At 31.6% G+C, this 23,523-nt stretch overlaps 3 protein-coding genes across 3 annotated transcripts; 1 reads left to right on the forward strand and 2 right to left on the reverse strand.

The window, feature by feature from the left end:
• Window positions 1-266: 266 nt before the first annotated feature.
• On the reverse strand, window positions 267-2,506 carry LOC124935803 (tyrosine--tRNA ligase 1, cytoplasmic-like). The gene is made up of 10 exons (XM_047476230.1): window positions 2,310-2,506; window positions 2,082-2,229; window positions 1,707-1,996; window positions 1,529-1,625; window positions 1,234-1,339; window positions 1,065-1,147; window positions 827-972; window positions 638-743; window positions 494-553; window positions 267-400 (listed from the first exon to the last, which is right to left on the reverse strand). Exons 1-10 carry the CDS (start codon window positions 2,423-2,425, stop codon window positions 380-382), a joined length of 1,173 nt encoding a protein of 390 aa, XP_047332186.1. The 5' UTR covers window positions 2,426-2,506; the 3' UTR covers window positions 267-379.
• Window positions 2,507-12,974: 10,468 nt separating this feature from the next.
• On the forward strand, window positions 12,975-18,616 carry LOC124935678 (protein NARROW LEAF 1-like). The gene is made up of 6 exons (XM_047476095.1): window positions 12,975-13,167; window positions 13,594-14,097; window positions 14,632-14,775; window positions 15,467-15,707; window positions 16,575-17,075; window positions 17,768-18,616. Exons 2-6 carry the CDS (start codon window positions 13,603-13,605, stop codon window positions 18,190-18,192), a joined length of 1,806 nt encoding a protein of 601 aa, XP_047332051.1. The 5' UTR covers window positions 12,975-13,167; window positions 13,594-13,602; the 3' UTR covers window positions 18,193-18,616.
• Window positions 18,617-19,037: 421 nt separating this feature from the next.
• Window positions 19,038-23,523, reverse strand: LOC124934183 (ribosomal RNA large subunit methyltransferase I). The gene is made up of 8 exons (XM_047474675.1): window positions 23,344-23,523; window positions 22,993-23,218; window positions 22,758-22,892; window positions 21,660-21,882; window positions 20,514-20,700; window positions 20,058-20,242; window positions 19,523-19,660; window positions 19,038-19,401 (listed from the first exon to the last, which is right to left on the reverse strand). Exons 1-8 carry the CDS (start codon window positions 23,453-23,455, stop codon window positions 19,273-19,275), a joined length of 1,335 nt encoding a protein of 444 aa, XP_047330631.1. The 5' UTR covers window positions 23,456-23,523; the 3' UTR covers window positions 19,038-19,272.

Genomic DNA, 23,523 nt, shown 5'->3' on the forward strand with positions numbered 1-23,523 from the left:
AAACTCATCATCAATAGAACAAAGCATAATTGAATTAATCAAATCAAAGCAAATTGCAAAATAACCAAGAAAAAATGGTTCATGATTAATGGTATTAGTCAACATTGACCTCGATAATATTGAGAAACTTTGTCTCAATTGTTTCATCTTTACCGTGAAGTGCGTAAAGTGCTAAGCAAGAGCAACGAAGTTCCACAATTCAAAACATCAAATTGTAGCGTAAAGTGATAAGCAAGAGCAACGAAGTTCTACAATTCAAAACATCAAAAATTTAAGGTAGAATATCGAAACAAAAAACATGTCCCTAGTTGATTGTACAATAATAATAAATAGTCAAACAATAGTAAAAATTCAATTTGCTCTTTCTCTTCTTCTGGTCTCATCTTGATACTTTGTAGCCCTGCATATAACAATTTAATGTAATTTGTTGAACAAATGATCTTTTAATTCCATAAGAGGATGAAACAGTTTCGGGTTTGAAACATTATAATACCTTGACTCTTTTCAATAGCTCCTTTGCATGGGGATCATTCTTGAAGTGATTTCGGACAGGCTAACAAAACGAAATGAAGTCTCAATTAACAAAACCAAAACCAAAACCAAACCAAAGCTTGATAATGAAGAACGATTAATTTACCTGCAGTATAGTATTAATTGCTTTTGATAATGCAGGTTTCAAATCAGCTGGATGCAAACTCCCACTTTCATACTCTGCTACTAATTCTTCAAAGCTCTTGTAGATCCTGCCAGAAAAAAAAAATCTCGATTTAAAAGAAAAACTCATGAAACATGTATATACTACTCACTCGATAGAGAAATGGCTCACTTTTCACCACCGTTATTGGCACTACGTTCAACCTTGAACTCATGAAACCAGGGGAAAACTATGTACTTGAGGTATTCCAAACAGGGATTTCCTGCAACTTCAGTAGGAGGACAGTATGCCTTCTTAATCTTTAAGTTTACTTCAGCCTGCAACAAATTATTCAAAGGTTATTCTTCATATTCCATCAACCATTTTCCTATTATCACTTGAGCAAAGATATAACCTAATATTGCAATACCTCCTCATCTTCCATGAAGATTGAAGATGATGGATCACTTTTTGACATCTTTTCCTGCCCTTGCTGCAAACCCGGAAGCATGTCTGCAGAATCCATACACAATTGAACATCACAAATCAAAACCAGAAAAAATACGAGCAAGTAGGGAGTGATCAAACAAGGAACGGACGATGGGAGAGTATAATGGGCTTGTTCTTCCTCTTGATGTCATCACAGTACTCTCTTGCAAGAACATTCACTTTCCGCTGATCCATACCCAACTGACAGATATCAGCCTGTTGAGATTCAGGATCTAAATTAGTTAAATCAACATGCTAGAATAAGCCAGATCAAGAATCTAAATTAGTTAAATTTCCAGAGTCAATCAACAGATAATACTTCCAGAAATTCTAGCAAAGTGTAATATAATTGAGTGATAAGAAGAAAATGAGAATCCATTCTGATAAGAAAACGATGGCAGGCACCTTGAGGAAGAATATATCAGCACACTGCATGCAAGGATAAAATATCTGAGCTGCTGTCAACTCGTCCTGCTCGCTGCGACCCATAATTTGAACACACCTGGGAATAGAAGCCCGTTTTAGTTTTTCAAGTATTGGACTAGTAATAACATAGAAGCAAATCCGATTTTACACTCGATACCTCAATATCCTAGGAAGCTTGTTCCTCCTAGCAATATCCATCACGAGAGGCCAGTACTCATGTGCCCTCCCGTTAATTTCATCCGAAGACCACAAAAACTCAACTTTATCTCCTTGCATATCTAAGCCAACAGCTTTCCATATTTCAATCATGTACTCCCCAATCGTCCTAATTTTCTTCAAATCACCTCCCATTTTGTTATTCAACTGTGCAAACCAATCTGCAATCCATATCTTCACTTTGCATCCAGCAGATGTCAACTTATTCACACTGATTATCTTCATTACACCCTATATTCATCATTCAAACAATAAAAAACGAATCTTTAAGTTCCATTTCTGACAAGAGAGTAATTGAACAAATAAAAAAAAGGACCTGGGCAATATGCATACGACCCGAAGGCTCAAACCCATCATAGCAAATGGGTTCAGGCTTCTTGGAAAGAAGATTCATCAGCTCATCCTCTTGAATACATTCCTCCCCAACACTCCTCACAATCCTGAATTTCTCCTCTACACTCATCCTATCACATAAAAACTCTAAACCCATTTAAGCTCCAAACGATAAAAGAAAAAATGAAGCATTTATTGGCAGAGAACATACCCAGAAGAAGAATCGGATGGATTTGAAGATGTGGGTTCGGTTATTGAGACTGATGCCATTGTTTCCGTAGGAGGAGAAGGAGTCTGATCAGCCGCAATTTCCCTGCTTTCTTCCATGGCTTGAACTATCACTTATTTTGCGGCAAGGAGATAGGAAAAGCTTAATTAGGGTTTTATTTTTGGTAGAATATGTGAATTGTAAGAAGACTTTCGCAAATTCAGAACGTGTAGTAGATCTCTTCTAACGGCGGTGTTTGTGACACTTATTACATTTTTCATATGAAAATAAATAAAATATTTATTGTAATTTTAAATAAATTATAATTATTTTCTTTAAAAATATAAATAAATAAAATGTTTTTTTAAAATTTATATCTCTAATAATATATTAATATATTATTAATTAATATTAAGATATTATATTTTTTGTATTAACTTTCTTAGAAAAACAATTAAGATTATATTTATTAAAATTAATTTTACTAAAATTAAAATTTCAGTCTAATTTATATAATTTACTGTTTTATAATTATGTTTTTATTATATTTATAATTGTGGCTTAGATGGCTAAAAATTATGTCAGGTTTAAAAAAATTTGAAAAAATAATTATATTTATATTTTAAAGATTTTGAAACATTACTTAGTATACGTTTGGATGTAATTTATTTTTCTAAATCGATTAATTTTTATATATTCTTTCAAACTTAATTCACTATTTTGTAAAATAAAATTAAAATAATTAACGAATAATTTTTTTTATTGTCAAAACTTCCTAATTGAATACTTATTATCATCACAAGAATCTCAATTTTTTTTAATCCACTCGAGTCATTTGTGATAAGAATAAATTTGAAAATCCTTTAGAATGCACATGTATATTTTTTTTAAAAGATAAAAATATTTTAAAATTTACATTTTATACTTGTAATTTATTACTATAAAAAAAATTATAATTTATTTTAAATAATATTTGTACATTCATAATTTATAAAATAATATTAACCACTTTAAATTATAATAAATTTAAAAAGAAAATAAACTTAGTAATACTATTAATGTCATTATAATTAAAAATATTTATTTATTTATTTTAGATATTATACTTTTAACTTGTTAATTTATTTAAATAATTTGTTTTTCACATGTAATAAAAGTTTAGGGTAATTTGCTAATAAGTTTTAAAATATGTTAAAATATTTTAAATTGTATTAAACATGTTAACACTAGTAAAAAATGTCAATATCAACAATTTTTCTTATTATATTAAATAAAAAAATGGTTAGTATTGAGTAATACAACCGTTCAAAAACGCTTGACATCCGTTGGTTGGTAGAGTCTTCCTAAGTATTGCTCAAACATTATCTCTTTTTTTAGCCTAGCGCATTAAGAGGTGGATATTAACCCTATGTTCCTGAGTTTGAGTCCGTCAGACGATAAGTTTGACACATTGTTACATGGTTAAGTGTGTTTGCGGACTACATATTTAATCCGTTGTCTCATTTTCATTCCCTTTTTTAACCTCACGGTAATAAGAGGTGGATATTAACCCTAAGTTCTTTGGTTCGAGCCCGTCAAGCGGCAAGTTCTACGCCTAGTTAAATGGTTAAGTGTGTTTACGGGTTATATACTTAATCCGTTGTCCCATTTAGGTGGATATTAACCCTAAAATCCTGGGTTTGAGCCCGTCAGACAACAAATTTTGCTCATAGTTAAATGGTTAAGTGTGTTTGCGGGCTATATGCTTAATCTGTTGTCCTATTTTTTTCCAAAAAAAATGAAATATTAACCATTTTTTGTGGTTGTAAATAGAATCTGGTTATTGTACGACGGATTTCAAACCAACCAAAAAAGTTATCCACTCGCCCATCAAGGTAAGAGCTCGAGGGCGACCACCCATAAAACGGAAACAGACTGTCATTGAGAAAACAATGAAGAAACCAGGTCCTAGAAATAAGGTTAGTGTCAAAAATTATGTCGTCATATGTCCAATACCATGTTGTCCCGTGTATTACACCATGTTGTCACATGTATTACACCATGTTGTCCCATGTATTACACTACGTTGTCATATGTATTACACCATGTTGTCATGTAAATTACACTATGTTTTAAGACTCCGTTGTCATTTTGTTTTAGGATACTACCGCAACAAGTAATCCTTCTCCAATATCAACGCAAGAGCAATGGAATCAACACTTCATCACTCATCTAGTCTCGACTCAACTATCAATTACATCTTTGTTGTCGAGTCAATTACATGTATCTGATAATATGTTTCCCAAAGATAACTCATGTGGGGATAACATTAGAAGATAACTTTGCTTAATAATATGTTTCCCAAAGATAACTTTGTTTTGGATAATATATTTCTCGTTTTAATTGTTTTTTAACTTCAATTTAATTAAAAAATAAAGCGATTACATAAATGTTATATTCATTACTTTATGAATAAAATTTAATAAATCATTACTTTACATTTAGAAAGCAAAGAAGAAACTAGATTCTAGTGTTAGTGTCGAAAATTATGTCGGCCTGTGTCCAATACTATGTTGTCCTGTATTTATAACGGTGATGTCCAGTGTACTCTTAAACCATGTTGTCATGTATTTTGTACTATGTTGTCCTGTGTTTATTATTATGTTGTCCAAAGTACATAAATGTTATATTTCTACAATAAGTAAATGTTAGGTACAACTTGTTGCTTCACATTAAAGCGTTAAGTACAAGTTACTGCTTCACAACAAGTAAATGTTTTAATTCTACTAACATAAAACTATTACATTAACGGATGATTTGGTTTCGTACAATATTCTGGTCTTGTATTTTCAGTTCATCCGATAAATGTTAGAATCGGATTGTAGAATCCTCGATAGGTATTGTATTCGTAGACAATGAATATTCTTGCTCGCATCTGCTCAGGTTATGCCACAAGTCCACTTCGGATCTCCCTTGTATGTCTCCATGTTCACCATACAGAATACTCCACAATCCTTATAGTTCCATACGTCTTGCCAGGTCATTTTCAATAGACTCGCAATGCATTTAAAGAGTTCGTAAAAAATGCTCAACTTTATATCTGCAATAAAGTTCAAAAACTTGCATCCAATAGTCTTTAATACTACGTACTTTGAACATATATCTATACCCTTCAGGAGTGGCCTATTGTCAATGATATTCATTGTCTTTGACTTCGTATTGTAAACGATTAAATAAAAATGAGAATCATAACCTATGGGTAGAAAAATCTGCATCCAAATATCACAGCACAATAGAGTTAACATAGTATAGTGACAACACGTAGTATAATAACAGAGTTAACAACATAGGACAACATAGTTTAGTGTAAGACAAAGGACAACACTGTGTAAGACATTGGACAACACAGTACAAGACACAGTACAATAACGTATTAAACACAAGACAATAGACTTACAAGTTCAGCCCTTTCAAGGTCTCCAAGCATTAATTCAAACTCCGTCATTTCCTTTAATTATACAGTATTATAGTCCTTTTGTGACAAGTTTGTTGCACCCTATTGAAGAACTTTTGTGTTAGACGAGAAAAAAACTATTATATAAAGACTTGATGTTTCATGTGTAGTACTCACACTATGAGTGGTTGAGAAAAACACTCGGCTTCGAGGTGCTCCTGGATTTGTGGTGTGTTTGACGCAAATATTCATTTCATGAGCCCATGCATAATCATCGAAAAACGCATTGATGCTTTCACTTCTCTGGGATGTTGACATGCCTGCCCAGAAATGGAATTTCACGTACACTGGAATCCACTTATGTCTTTCGATGTGTAGAGAGTTTAACCAATCATTGTTTTCCAAATGAAACTCATGTATCATTTTCTTCCAATTCTCTTCACACTCTTTAATTGTTATCGAGTTATAGACAATGTTATTCAACGCCTTCTTAATGCTTTTATATTCAGCGTGAGCACCAAATTCAGTAGGGAGCTTCTTCATTGTATGCCAAAGACAATAACGATGTTGGGTGTTTGGAAAAACCGTTTTAATGGCAGCAGCCATCGATCGACATTGATCAATGATTATTGTTTTTGAAGTACGTCCATGCATACATGTCAACCATGCCTTAAAAAGCCAAGTGAATGACGCCATATCCTCACTAGATAATAAACCGCATCCTAGTAAAATGGATTATCCATGATGGTTAACACCAACAAACAGAGCAAAAGGCATGTCATAGTGGTTCGTCAGGTACATTGTGTCGAAGGTCATTACATCATAAAAGTAATCGCAGGAAGCCCTGCATCTTGCATCAGCCTAGAAAACATTCATCATCCGCGAGTCCTTGTCAAGATCAAAGGTTCATTCTTCGTTCCCAACTTTCTCACTCCAAAACTCATTGATTGGGCATACAATCTATAAAATTCCCGAATGTCATTTTCAGAAACAAACGCCATCCCAACCTTGGGAATTTTGTCTTCGGTACATGGTGATGATGGTTCATCCATATGGCTACATAAGAATACAAAAAATAGAAATCAGCACAAAGAATACATGACAACATATGAACAACATATTACAGTAATACAAGACAACATATTGAATAAAACGCATGAAAACATATTGGATAAAATGCATGAAAACGCATGAAAATATAGTTTAAAACACGGAACAAAATATTACAATTGTATAAATGACAACAGGATATTAACATTTCGAGCAACTTAAATATTTACAGCACATGACAACAATATATAAAAATACAGGACAATATAGTTTAAGATACGAGATATCATAGTTTAAGACACGGGACGACATAGAACAAAATAGAGGACAACACAAGCTAACAAAATATTAACAATTTTACACAGGTTCTTGAAAACAAAAGAATATTAAAGGTCTAGCTAAATAAACAACAAAAAGATATACATATTTATGTCCCCGATTGTTGGTTCCTACACATAACAATCACAAAACAACAGAAAAACGTGAATCTCTTGAAACAAACAGAAGAAAAATGAAATAAACAAAGAAAAAACAAAGAAAAGTAGGATGGTAGAGAAGATATACCATTAGAAGAAGAAGCTAAACGGACAGTGACGAAAACGAATCTAAACAAAACGCAGATCTCCAGAAGTAGTGATCTCTTCAAACGAACAAAAGAACAGTAAGAAGCTAAACGACAAGGATGAAGATGAATATAAAGAACGGAAGGAGAAGAAGTTAAACGGCACGCCGAGGGTGAAGAAAATGGAAGAAGAAGAAGAAGGAGGGTTTTGTTTGATAATAAGCGGAAAATGAGATGAGGGTTTGCTAGAGAGAGAAGATGTAATTTTTTTTTCTTTCCTCCGTGGTATGTTATGTGGATTCGTTCTCTAATACGCTCCTCTAATTCATTCCCTATATCATTTCCCATAGTATATCATGAATACATTAAATCCATTGACAAATTTTTAAACAAATTAATAAGTCATATTTTTTGAAAAATGCCTCCAAAATTGATTGTTTCTTTCCTCCCCAAAATGCATATGATCTTGTTTCTTTCCTCCAATACTATAGTCTCAATACATAGTACTATGCAGTTTATGAATGCAATTAAAATTTGCTACATTTAAACTTAATATATACAAAATGATATAATTAAAAAAAATAATCTAAAAATATTATTTAAATGAATTATTATTCATTAATCGATAAAAAAATATTATATTCATTAATTATAAAAAAAAATAATCTCGCCAAATTAATATTTTTTTATCCCAAAAGTATTCATTTATCAAGGTTCTATTATAGTTTATAATCAAATTTTAAACATAATATTATAAATCTTACAACTAATAACTCACTAATAAAAAAAAATTAAGGTCAAACATTAAATATGTGACCGTGAAAAAAGTAAAAATAAAAAAAAAATTATATGAATCTTTTTTACTACAAAATACTAATTTTATATGCATAACATAATTAATAATTTTGCGTATTTAAGTAAGAATTTAACATTGCTTATAGGTTCTGCTTGAAAATTTTATAAACCCAGATATCATAAATTATTAAAGATATAATTATAAATAATTTTTGGAAATTTAGTCTTAAAATCTTTAGATAGATATCTTAAATTATTTTGATATGAGTGAAGGTGTTCATCTAAGGAATGTATTAAGGAATTTCATACTTTATTCCTATATTCTTGTTTTGTATTTAAAGAATTTAGAGAATAACTTTATTAATTAATAGACTCAATTTAAATGTACGCATAAATCATAGTTTTCACATTTTAAACATGTATCTCTTATTGCTACTACATTTTTTAGAGTATTGATAAGCAATTTCTTCTGATTTGAATTAATTGAGTTTATGTACGTAAAACACTTAATATATGATTTAACAAAATGTAATTGTAAAACACTTAAGGGAACCAGGCACCCAAATGTTGGGCCGAAATGGCCCATGCGCCTGAGGTTGGACCAAATTAGGCTCATGCGCCTGGGTCGATAAAGAAAACCCTAATTTTGTGTATAAATAGGTGCTTCGTTCTTGCTAAGCACAACCGCCCACATCTTTGATTGTATTCCTCTAAGTGTTGCTTCATATTTCTCTCTAAGAGTACTTATTATTATTAGTGAAGAAGTCTAAAACACAATCTATGCGTGTGGTGTTAGCTAGATTCTCAAATATCAATATATATTTGAGACATGAGGTTTCACATGGATACTATAATATGTATCATGGTTTTAGTGCTCAATCTAGGACATCATGGTTTTAGTGCTCAATCTAGGACATGGGATATTCATTCAAGACTAAATCAAAGGATAAAAGGTATACCATTGTTATTTATTTTTTTTAATTAATGTTTAATCAATGAATTAAGAAAATATTAAATATTATGGTTCAAAATTTTGATTTTTATTATTGTTTTATATGTTCATGTTTTTAGGATAAGACTCTGATCCAACTGTTGTCGGCAACGAGTATCAACATGTAAGGAGACCACTATTTTAAATTTTCAATGTATAAATTAATTGTTAATATGTGTAGTAAGATGGAAAAAATAATCAGGCAATATATATAGGCATTTGATATTATTTTTGGAGATGTAGTTCTTAAATATTGTCAATTAACTGCTATTTATATGTTACTTGATAAATTATTTTATTTTAGATTATTTGGATAGGGTATGGATGAGATTCAAAATTATTTAGATTCTTTTTTTAGTCTTAATTAATACAATACAGTACATATCTTTTTATTTACACTTCGGTATGTTTATAAGCTATCAGCCTATTCTTGCAAATTTAGCAAATTCTTTTATAGAATTCTCTATTTTATTTATATTGTGATTCACATTTTACTTTATTTTATTTATTCATGGGATCATAATTGTTTATTTTATATATTTTATTGTTTAAATTATACTATACAAGGTATAACTATTTCTAAAATTAACGTGACTTTGGAGTTTATTGTAGTTATGATGATTAATGTTACATAAAAAAACATGAAATTATTAATGGAAAAGGTTTTAAACTGCATAATTTATTATTTTGTAATGGTTCATTCATCTTATGTAGGATGTCTCGATGAAAGGGAGAATTTTGATGTAAACATGGTTGTCCCTATGGAAAATCGTACTACTTATGGGAAGATACGATGCGAGAGAGATAAAGAGGATGATAGTGATGACGACGAATATTTATACTATGCTCAAATTATTCCGGAGTCCAACATAATAATTCCAAAAGATGAACCCGCAGAGGAGAATGACAACCTCCAAGAAGGGGAAAATAACGAAGGAGAAAGTAATAGAGGGAAGAGAACACGCCACGAGAATATTATGACTAGTCGTGACGGCGACCCAACCAATACTAGAAGGAAATATCAGCAATAACCAAGGAACTGAAAACTCGCAACTAAGTACTGAAAGAGAAATAGAAATAGGTAAAAGAAAAGTGACAACATCGCGTCACTTAAGACATCCGCATATTTCTTATGAATGAATATTTAAGAGTCAAACTAATCAACTTCCATCATTTTTAATATTTGGATTATATTTTGGAAGTGTTTTATTTACTTTTAAAGAAACACAATGATATACATTGTTTTTTTTTTTAATCTAGCTACTTTTACAGGAAAAAAATATGTATTAAGGTTCTCCCTATCAATGGATTTGACAAATCCAATTTTGCTAGTTTCTAATTAAAAGTGATAATTTTTTTTTGTATTACATTTCAGTTTTGATGTCTAATTTTAAATATTGTATTATTATGATTGAAATTGCTAGATTTCCTTTGTTCTTTAGATAAAGTATACATTAAATATTTAGATTACATACATATATAATGGTATATTTGTTTAGAGTGCCAGTAATTACCTTACCTTACTTTAAATGGGACAACAGACAAAATGAGACAATAAATTAAGTATGTATCCTACAAACATACTTAACCATTTAATCAGACGAAGAATTTGTCGTATGACAAACTCAAACTCAGGACCTTAGGGTGAGTATTCATCTTATTTTACTTGCATTGTTGTTTGTGTGTTTGTTTTCGTTTATTCTAATAAAAAGAAAATATTGACATGACAAAAATGAGTAAAAGAAAATTTAGGATTAGAAAAGCATAAAGACTAATAGTTTGAGGATACATAATATTATACTAAGAAGGGATGATTGTGGATGAAGCATGGGAGATATCAATTTTATATTAAGTATTATTATTATATATATATATATATATTATTATTAGATGAGAGGGAATTTGGAAAATATAATGAAGGAAGGAAAAAGGATAAAAGTTGAGGTGAGAGAGAAAAGAGAAAAAATTTGTTATTTTTTTAGCGAATTATAATGCATCTGTAAGGGTTAAGGTACAATCAAATAGAGGAAAAAATAATAAAAAATAAAAAACAATAAAAAATATTGTAGGATAGAGAAAATAAAAAACAATAAAAAGTTAATTATGAGAAAAAAATGAATTATTAATTCAAGATAAAATAGTTATTATATTAAGAAAGAGAGAGAATGGACCATTGTCGATTGTGAATGAAGCATTAGTAAACCTCTAAAATTTAGATTAAACATTATTATATATAATGCGATTTGAGCATAATAAAAAAAACATAATTTGTGAATAGAGGAAAAAAATTTAAAAAATTAGAATTAATATATTTTTTTTTTGTATAAATATGGTAAACTAATTTTAAAAATAAAAAATATTAAGTTAAAATGGAAAGACTTTGAGTTTGAAAAAAAAAGTTAAAAATTATAATTATAATAGTGAGTTTTATATCCACACTTCAAAATTTAAATGAAACCACTCACTTCCGTCAACCAACATATTCTTTATTTAATCTTTCAAATTAATTACAAATTTGCATACGATTAGATTCGAACCTCAATCTTTATTATTAATAATGAACACTTAACTATTACACCACTTAAAATTGTGAATTTATTTTTATAATTTAATATATTATATAGATATGACTAACCATTATATATAATATTATATATATATAATTATATATATTTATAATTATATTATATATACATATAATTATAATATATATATAATAAATTATATAAATAAATTTAAAATACACTTTAAAATTAAGCATTATATATATATATATATATATATATATATATATATTAAAAATGTCTCATATTCATAAAATTTGGTGTTTAATTTAAAATATAAAATCTTATTTTACATAGTTGGTTAAATTGGTATACTTGTTTTTGTTATGTGGCAAATTCAAAACATACATATATAATTTTTAATTTTAATTTTAATTGTTTTAAGTTTATGGGTGGGTCAACCCATAATCCGACCAAAATATCAATTTACTCTAACATATATATTAAATTAACCCGAGCTCTCGACCCGCAATCCGAATACTTTTATTAATTATTATTATTATTATATATATATATATTATAAAAGTTATAAAACTACTAATTTTAAATACAATATATAACTTCATTTAAACTTATTTATTTTAAATATTTAGAAACCCAAATTTGATAAATTAAAAAGGGTTGTCCAAGTCCAACACAACTATTTTTTTTTTTCATTTTCTCTTCCAGTTTTAGTGTAGTAATTTCATATATACTTAATATATTTATTTAAAATATAACATAGTTTTATTATTATTATAAAAATGATACTTATAATTAGTAGTATAAAATAGTAATATTTTAATTATTAATTAATTATTATCCATTAAAATATTAAACAATATTAACTAATATTTTTTAATGTTATTATTAAAATTGTTACTATTTTATTTTTATAGCTTGAATTAATAATATTTAAATCAATTATCTTAATCTAATTATATAACTATTTTTTTATAAGCTTAGTGATATAGAGAGGACTAGATTTAGATATCAAGAAAAATATATTGTAAAAAAATCCTAATACTCATAATATATTATCAAGTTGCATTTATTTATTTAATTACAAAAATAATTTAGATTACAGACATCTTCTTATTAAAGTTTTTTATTATTAAAATTATACAAGGTTTTATAAAAGTTGTTATCTTAGTCTCTACTAACATTTTGCAAATTTAAATCACAAATTTGTTGATTACCAAATTTTTTTACATTTGTTAAATTATTTTAATGTTGTCTTTTATAAACATATAAACTTGATTAGTAAATTACTGAATTCTTTCTTTCTCTCTCAAGCATTGACTGACCATCAAAGTTTGAGTCTTTGTGCTAAACGAACGAGTCTCTCATTTGAAGTGACATTTTCTATCCATTTTGGGAGATGGTTGTGGCCCTGTCTCAAGGATTTTGGCGTTAGGGTATGATAATCTTCAAGAGGATTTTGTTTGAATCTCAATTCCGCCGCTCCTCCAACTCCTAACGAATAGGTTTTTGCTTTTTCTCGACTATTTTCTCGCTAATCGCTGTTTCTCTTCCTCACCCACATCTGAACTTTGATTTCACACAAGAAATTTCACTTTTATATACATCTCTCATTGCCCACTTTCTTGTTTTCACTGAATCTTTAGCTTTAATTTCATGATTGATCTTCAAATCGTCTACAGTAATGCATGCCCTTCACTCCTTGTTTTCCGCTCAGTTCATCTTCATCTTCATCTTGTATTTATTAGGGAAATTAAACAATGACTGTTGTTGCATTTATGGGTTTTGTTTGTTCTAAATTCTAATCAATTTTAGGATGATTTCCCTGTAGTTTGTTTTTCACTTTTAATTAATACTTCATTTGTTTGGTCAATCCATTTGCAATCAAACATTATTTCTTCACTTTCTGGCTTATTAATCCATTTATACAGGAAGAAACAATGGAGAGAAGTGGATTGGGCTTAAGATTTCTTCACTCGGGTACTACACCGTCTGAAGAATCAGCTTTAGATTTAGAAAAGGCCTACCAAAATCATCCCAATAACCTGCCTTCTAGTAGTCCAGCACCACAAACTTTTACATCAAGTGGGCAACACTCAGAGAGCAATGCAGCCTATTTCTCTTGGCCAACTTGTAATCGATTTACAGATGCTGCTGAAGATAGGGCAAACTATTTTGGTAATCTTCAGAAGGGAGTTTTACCTGAAACCCTAGGAAGATTACCTTCTGGGCAACAAGCAACTACATTACTTGAACTGATGACCATTAGGGCGTTCCACAGCAAGATTTTGCGACGTTTCAGTTTAGGAACTGCTGTTGGTTTTCGGATTCGTCGAGGTTTGTTGACGGATATTCCAGCTATTCTAGTCTTTGTTGCCCGGAAGGTTCACAAACAGTGGTTAAACCACGTGCAGTGTCTACCAGCTGCTCTGGAGGTTGGATCTTTATTGTGTTGAATGAAATGATATCTGATCCATGTACACCATAAAAATAAAAAATAAATCCCTTGTTCTTACTTAAGTGAAGTCTATTTGTATCGGTTAAAAGCAAGCATACATCAATATGAAGCAAAACAATCTCTTATGTTGTAAAACTAGAAACATTGGGCCCATTTGCAACACTTTCTAGAGATGCAACTGAGTTTGGACGAGAAACATCAACACGTTTATGTATATATGTCTATTTTAGCTATCTTCCAGAACATTATCTCATCTAAATCAACATTCAGATGAGATACTCGCAACTTCAGAAAGTGTTTCCAAATGGGCACCATCCTCATTTCTTCCAAGTATATTGATCAGGAACACCTTTATAAAATTATGTAATTCAGGGTTAGTGGATTTAGAAAAGGTGATGAAGTTTCCATATGATTTGCAACATATAGAGACGTCTATTGAACTTTTCCTTAGCACTTTTTAACTCCCTTTCTTGTTAGAAAGCGAAATAACTTCTCACATTCTCGTGAACAGGGACCTGGTGGTGTATGGTGTGATGTTGATGTAGTGGAGTTTTCCTACTTTGGTGCACCAGCAGCTACTCCAAAGGAAGAAATATATAATGAGCTTGTTGATGGGTTGCGTGGAAGTGATCCATATATTGGCTCTGGCTCCCAGGTTTGTGGTTTCTGTATCTTATGTAGTTATGGGTACATGTTTATTTTACTCCACATGCGGTTTACTTAATATAACAGATTTGTCATCTGTAGATATAATGAATTTCTTATCACTAAAATGCTTGGGGTGCAAAAGTAGTAAGTCGTCTTTTACTTTTTTGTTAGTGTTGTCATCTTTTTCTTTTGTTCTTCAATATTTTTCCCTCTATAGCTTATAATTTGGTACTTGATTGATGTGACTATGAGTTACTCCCTTTCCCCTCTCCTTAGTAATACACTTTCAATTTCTAATTACCCGCATTTTCTAAGCAAAAAATAAGAGATGTTTATCTTAATCATACTCGAGTCTTGCATATTCTTAACACAATGGCTCCATTTGAAAACATCTGCATACCAAAGTCTTGGATCAAGAAACGTACGGGGTGAGATTATGTGTAGAAACTAAACCTAATCAGAGAAATTTATTGGTTGTTTCTCCTCTACATACAAAAACAAATATTATGTGTTTCCAAATGGAGCCAATTTCTTTTTCTTTTGAGAGAGAGAAATGGGACCAATTTCATCTATTTCATTTGCTATACTTGCAAATGTACCTTAACACTGGCCTTACAAAATGTATATTATACATTTATGCCACATATTGGTACTTGTCACATTTTTTTTTAGCAAAATATTGGTCCTTGATTATGTAGGTTGCCAGTCAAGAGACATATGGAACATTGGGTGCAATTGTAAAGAGTCGGTCAGGAATCCAGCAGGTCGGTTTTCTCACAAATCGGCATGTGGCTGTTGATCTGGACTACCCGAGCCAGAAAATGTTCCATCCTTTGCCTCCAAGCCTCGGACCAGGGGTTTACTTGGGTGCTGTTGAGAGAGCAACATCATTCATAAGAGATGACCTTTGGTATGACATCTTTGCTGGAACAAATCCAGGTATTTTACTTATCTTAGTATTATTTTGTACAAAGGAACACCAATGGCTTTCTTTCCCTCATTTTCTTTGGGAAGCATTAGGATGTTAAAGAGTGGCAAACATAGATTTCTGAGTCCTTGTTTGATAGACGATTATTTGAATTAAATCCAAGTTAAATCAAATTACCAAAATACCCTTCTTTATTTAAAAACCTTCCAAACAATGAAACAGAAAAAAAAAATATAAGGCTAATCCATTTCTTCACCAAACATGATTATCTTACAAAAATTCAATGCCTTAGTGTCCTTTTTTTTTCTTTTGCGAAAAAGAAAATCATTGTAGTAATAATGAAAAAGATTTACAGAATTTTAATGAGATGCTCAGCATGTTCTGTTCAAATATAGACTAATCAGCTAGCTTACTATATGTGTCATGACTAACATTATATCAGGAATTTTTGCACATCGTCCAATTGGTGAAGTTGTTCGAACAATCCTTTCACACTCTACTCTGAATCAACACATAAGAGTAGATTTCTTTACATACTTCATCATCTCGCCTTATTGTCTCTTCTTTTATTTCTTTTGTCCTTATCTCTTAGTATGAAAAATCTGGACTACAATCAATTGTCTCGGTATTTCTCATTTGGTGTCAGATATCCAGGATGACAAATTAATCCTTTATAACATTATCATATTATCTTTTATTTTTGTTCTTAATAAATGGTTTCATTCTAGATTGAAGTTGGCTACTACCTTGTAAAAGTTATATATGAAATTCTTTACTATGAGTCTGGATTGGTTGATTTAGTTTTACCATTAGATTCAATATTTACCTTATTTTAAACACATACACACAAATATACTGAAGGGTGATTTGTTCTACAGAAACTTTTGTTCGAGCTGACGGGGCGTTTATTCCCTTTTCTGAAGATTTTAACATTTCAAATGTTACCACAATGGTCAAAGGCATAGGTGAGATTGGTAAAGTGCATGTCATAGATTTGCAGTCTCCAATCAGTAGTCTTATTGGGAGACAAGTGGTGAAGGTTGGAAGAAGCTCAGGCTTGACTACAGGAACTATAATGGCTTACGCCTTAGAGTATAACGATGAGAAAGGGATCTGTTTCTTCACTGATTTTCTGGTAGTTGGTGAGAATCAACAGACCTTTGACCTAGAAGGTGATAGTGGAAGCCTCATTATCCTCACGAATCAGAATGGAGAGAAACCACGACCTGTTGGAATCATTTGGGGTGGGACAGCTAATAGGGGTCGTTTAAAATTAAAAGTTGGCCAGCCTCCAGAGAATTGGACTAGTGGAGTTGATCTAGGACGCCTTCTTGATCTCCTCGAGCTTGATCTTGTTACAAGTAATGAAGGGTTCCAAGGTTCGTCTCCAGCTGATTTTACCTTCTAGAACAATATCAATATTGATTTGATCCATTATTAGCCTATTTTGGTATTTCGTTGCTCATCCAGCCTAATAATTCAACTAAGTTTGTTTTGGATGTAGTTTTTCCACTTTCAAATAATCCGTTTTTTTAAGAAAAATGTGGTATTCGATGAAAAAATGGATTATTTGGGTTAGATAACTAAAATTTACTTTGTATTTAATATTTCAAAATGTTAGAAAAATAAAGTAAGGGTATTTTATTTAATGACTTGATTCATGATAATGGGATAAAGGGTTATTTGGATTAAATTCAAATAACCCTTCATCAAACAATGCCTAAACTTATCCACCCCATGTAGCTCAGTCTGCTCAAATGACTAAAGGCTTGGACTAAGAGGCTTACCATCCTGATGTCTAAGTTCAATTTCTTAGTCTCACAACCTTGATGTCTCAAGTTCAATTCTCATTAAAAACACTTTGATTTAGCAAACGAGAATGTACCTGTGACTAAAAAATTGGGATCATAATCCAGCCAGAATTTCATTTTTCGTTTGACAAATGAAATACTAAGATCCCATTCAATCACACCTTCAAGATTCTCCATTTGAGGCCATTGAGAGCCCGAAACAACAAATGTTAAATCTGCTAGCTGTGTCTTACTATCATCCCATTTTTTTCCTTCTGCAGCTGCACTGCAGGAACAAATTAATGCATCCGCGATAGGTATGGATTCAACCGTCGGAGAGTCATCTCCACCTGTTCGAATGCAACTTAGAGATAGAACAAGAGAAACCCTCGAGCCCATTGAACTGAACCTCGAGCAAGTTCCTATTGAAATTGAATGTCAAAAGGGGCAAAACTCAGAACTTGTGCATGGTGCTAGTTTTCAAACTGACGCAGGTTTAGAAGCAACCGCCAATATTGAGCATCAGTTCATTCCAAGTTTTGCTAGTACATCTTCAGTCCGACAAAATAGTAGCCACGGAAAGTCCAATACACTTGCAGCCTTGCGAAATGGAACTGACGAAGAAGAGATGTATGTTTCCTTGCAATTAGGAGAGCCTCAAGCCAAGAGATTGAAAGAATTGGATACTCCTCCCCATGATAAGTGAAAACATTGCTCGAGTTTATATTTACTACGCTAGCCAAATGTTGCGACTTCAATTCTCGTTAAGGCAATTGGTGGGATCTGTTTTGGCAGAAGGTTCTGAAAGATTGAAGTCTAGCTTAAAGAACAAGAATATCTAATAGTACTATGTTCTTGTTCTAATTTGGCGTGTGGACGATTTTCAATTCCCTTTTTTAGAAAAAGAAAAAAAAATATAATGGTCTGGTAAAATCTGTGTAAAGGAAAAACCTATGTAAAAGTATGTGGAAGGTACCTGTATATTCCTTCATTTATTTGTACCCAACAGTTATGGGATTGCTATAAATCCCCCATTAAAGGGAGGGATATCATTTGCCAACTGCCTTAATAGGTGGAGTAAAAGAATGAATGCTTACTTATTACTGGTACATTGGCTTGATTTTGGAACACTTTCTTTTCGTTCTTGATTTGGATCTAGTTGTGAAACTATAAATGAAGTTTTGGATTAAGATAGGTTGGTATAAGGATTAGATGGGGTGAAAGTTTGAACTGACTAAACCGAACTGTTCAATGAAGTGAGAATCCTCATTTAATGAGAAAAAAAATTAAAGATTGTTTTTTCTAAATTAATTTTGATAAAAAATTTAATGAAAAAATTACTTTATCTAAATTACTAAATCTTACATTAAAGAGAATCTACACCAAGCCTAATCAGATACTGCCTTTAATTTAAAGAGAATCTATTGCGGGTGCCTTTTATAGGGTTATATGAATCTAAACTGAACTAGAAATCCGTTTAAATGGTTATCCACATTGAGTAATCATTCACATAATATGAGACTTAAGTGAGTATTATGACTGGAGAACATCTAGGAAAACCTTGTCAATGGTCCCATTTAAGAATATTTGAGTTTTGGATTTGGATCAATTTATTATAAATAGTCTTTTGAATCTATGTCACAACACATAAGTTACAGAAAAACCTCGTCTCTAAACCTGACAAAAAGGGTATTTCTAAATGAACTCATCTACTCTAAACTTTGACACATCGGTTACCGCCACAGAGCAGGTTTCACAACAGAAAAGACAGTCAAAATTTCACTGATCATAACACTCTAAGCAGAACATTGGAAAGGTAAGCCCCCTCAGGATAGGACGGATCAATAGGATGGTCGCAAGCTGCTCCTGTTTGACGTACAACTGTGATTTTCCTCCCCGCCATTGTTGCAGCAGCCTGATCAAACAAAACATACACAAGTAAACAAGACAAGTGGGGTTAATTACTACATAAATGCTGCTATCTGTCTGTCGTTTTAGGAAACCAGAAAAGAGGAACATGAGAATAAACTAGTTACCTGTAGAGTGGTTAGGAAGGTTCCACTTTGAGTCATGGCTCCAGAACAAGAACAGGTCATAAGAAGACCGCCTTTCTTTACGACTCGCATAGCCAATGAGTTCAAGCTCCTATACATGCCAGAAGCATTTTGTAGCACCTGCACGAGATTGGACATAATGGGTTGTTTCATTACCTTAACTATCTTTCATGTTGATTGTGATTTGAAAATTTCTAAAAAATAATTTGATAATGATCGAGAAAAAAAAAATCACCAAATGAAGCTAAAAAAATACAATATTATTTGGATCACTACAGAATGGATCATCAATAAAAAAAAAAGTCTAATCATGATCCAAAATGTTTCTTGTACCAAAAAAACAAAAACAGTTTCAGTATTAGTTTTGGCGAGATTTACGAATGTGATCGTGATAAAATACTAGTGTTTTCAGATATGCTCAATTTATGCTATTAAAAGGAGCAGCAAGTTTCACAAAGCAAGACTCAAAGAGGCAGGTCAATTATTCAATTGTATAGTTAAATTATCAATGGATTACTTTTCTTCGAGGAGCAAGCTTTGGTGGATCCATGATAACAATGTCCCATAGTTCATTTCTAGAAGCCGCATCCTTAAGAAAATCAGCTGCGTCGTTTCTCCTAAATGATACTCTATTTGGATCCAAGTTGTTAAGGACAATATTTTGATTGGCAAGCTCTAAAGCAGGTGATGAGGAATCAACACCTGCAAAATGAAGGAAAAAGTGAGTGCTCATCACTTAGTCTAATTAACTAAGTGCTTATTTGAATTATGTTTATTTGATAATGGTTGTTAAAATTCACTCAATTTGTTTAGATTCAACTCAAATTAAGTTACAAAAATTAGGCTAAAAATATCTTGTAAACATCATCAGATAATTGCAACATTTGCATGAATGAGAGTTTTGTTACTTGGCACCATTTTTTGGCAACAAAAGAAGCTAGAAAAATCTAAGAAATGCGTAATGATTTGTTACCTATGACATCTGTAGCTCCACCAACTACTGCATTTAGAGCAAAGCCACCAGTGTAGCAGTACATATCAAGGACTCTTTGGCCGTCTGAAACTGTGGATATGAATTGACGGTTCTCTCGTTGATCAGCATAAAATCCAGTCTTCTGTCCCTCCAGTGAGATAGAATATGAAATTTGGTTCTCCATAACCTGTGAATATGAAGGTGAACTAATTCTTCAAGAGTGAGAACTGTTGAAATTTTTTGATAAGGTTATCATGATAATAACTTTCTCTATTAACAAAATATATTTTTATATTCTAGTATGCTATCGAAGCAATCCTCATTTTTCAAGCCACAGAGAACCTATAGTAAAAAGTTATGACATAATTTGTCATTAATAATTAATCATCACAAGTCACAAGAAAGTGAAATCATAAAAATAAAACCTCAAAAAAACTTAAACTTCTCTAGCCTAACTGCTATCGGAATCTCAAATCTGTTGAGAATGGATTTACAATATTGCAATTATGGTATGTTCATGGTACACAATCTCGGTACAAGAAAATAGTATATTAAATAAAATATTGGTGTTGACCAAGTTAGGGTTATTTAAAGGTCCAACTAGACACCTTAGAAAGCTAAGTCATTGTCTTTAGAGCATCGCATCCTTGTGAATTGTGTGTGAGCTTTAATTGTGAGAGAATCATTGTCTCCTATAACAATCTTGATAGTAACATTAAGAGTCTCTTGTGTTTTGAAAATGGATGTATGTATGTTTTGGCCGAACCACTATAAATCATGTGTTTGTGTTCTTTTATTGCTTTCTTTCATTTCCGCTATTGTTTGTTGTTGTTCTTGCATCAAGAGGGATACAGGTTCCCTTGCGAACTCAAATCCTCTTGAACTTGGAGATTCAATAGTAGGTGTTATGATTCAGTCATGTTTGGGCTTTTTGCCACATCAAGAACCAAAGATTCGTAGATTCAGAGGGAATGAAAACACTTGAGTTACCTTTCCTTTCTCCAAACTTATCTTTCTAAGAACCATTAACATTTACCAACATTATTAAATAGATGGAACATATACTGCACAAGTATCATATTTATAGAGAAACAATAATTAAAAAGATAACATTTTCATAAAAAAAGGTGCCAAGTGGAATACAACCTTTACCATTCCTGAAGGAATAGGAGGATGCATTTCCCTCGAGTCTGAAAGATCTAGACCTTCTTCCTTTAAGATCTCAGCAGATGGTCTCCAGCTTATGTAATTAATGCCTTCCAGTCTATTAATGCAATTTTTTATCTCTGGCTTGTATTTCTCCACCCAAGCTGCAGATGATGCAACCACAGCTAAATCTCCAAATATATCAACAATTAGGCCTGACAATCTATAGCAGATCCAGAATTACTGCCAAAACTAAGTAAAAGTGGTGAAGTTAAGATAAAGACGTGATAGAATTTATTAATAAGCTACAATTTTGGTAAACAAGTCTCTATTATCTCACTTTACGCCAACCAATTATTAATAATCTGTTCTATTGTAGCCATATCGATATCAATATCTGCATATACAGGGCTGTTCTGTTACCAACTTTTTTCATGTTGGATCCTGATATGAAAAAACTGTATTTTTTATGTTTTCCAATAATCAAATGATATATTTTAATGTGATCATGATTGAAAATAGTCTCATCATGATAAAAAAAACTCTATGCCAAATGAAGCAAAAAATTATACTATGATTTGGATCATTATAAAAAAAATTGTATACCAGATGAAGCAACAAAAATTACAATATGATCCAAATATTAACTTACAATCATTCAATTTGCTCTGAAGCTGAGCCAGAAAATGTATATTTGGAGGAAACTAAACCTATTAATTAAGTGTGTGTCAAGATGAACCATAATAAAACTATCATTAGGTGATACCCCACTTCTTTGAGTCACACTTTATAAATAATCCTCTAATCACTCCAGAAATTTGCTCATATAACTGCACAAGCAAGATACCGAGCTACCCAACTGGAGTTTGATAAGCAACTAGTTGATATTAGAGCCTTTCAATTTTTCAATAATCTTCAACCCAAAAAAAAGAGAACCCAAAACTCAGTAAAGGGAACCTTAATGTATTACAAATTCATATACTAAAATGAGAAAAATAAAATAAAAATAAAGAACATATCACACTCTATCTTCTTTTGAAGGGAGTTGATAAACAATTTCAGATGAGAGCCAACGAAAAACAAGGAAATGTTATGTACCTATCTCCTTCACTATTGACCAAACGATACGCATTTGTAGATGCAGATGGGAGTCCCAGATTCTTACGCAACTGAATCGCTCTACCAAGCCTTGTTTCTAAGAGTTTCTCCACATTCAACGCACAATCAGGATCTCTGTTATCATTCAAACCAATAGAAAATCATCCCAATGTGTAAAAAGTATAATTTATAGTTTTCTATTCTTGTTTAGAAATGAATTTACTTTCATAAATACCCAGCTGCTTCTTCTTCCAACTGCATAAGCCGCACACAGAACATAGAAACAGAGTTATAAAAACCCCATCCAATTGGTTTCTCCATTCCATCTGCCACTAACACCATATCCCCTGTTCTGGGTGGTGGTCTTCCAAGTATTCTATCAACTGCACCACTGTAAACCATGGGACACCCATCTTTAAAAAGCTGCGTCTTTCCCCTTTTCAGTACAACCTTAGCAATTCCTACAGAAGTCACAGAATAAGTAGAAAGTGACTCTTCTAGTTCATGAAATGAACAACATTTTCAATTCATAATCAATTGTCACCATTGAAAGAGCTAGTTTCATGTATATGTAGATTAAGATTACCTTTTGAATGATTTGAAGCGATTTGCTGGAGAAGAGTGGAAGCAGCAGACGATGAAGATAAGGCTGGGATAGTCGCAGACTTCAGCATTATGGTACCCGCTACCGCTAGCATCGTAATTTCTCTATCTTGAATCTTCCTTAGCCGGTTATCCTGTTCAAGCTGCTTTGTTTTTGCAGTCC

Source organism: Impatiens glandulifera, chromosome 4, assembly GCF_907164915.1.
Source record: "Impatiens glandulifera chromosome 4, dImpGla2.1, whole genome shotgun sequence".
Taxonomy (NCBI): domain Eukaryota; kingdom Viridiplantae; phylum Streptophyta; class Magnoliopsida; order Ericales; family Balsaminaceae; genus Impatiens; species Impatiens glandulifera.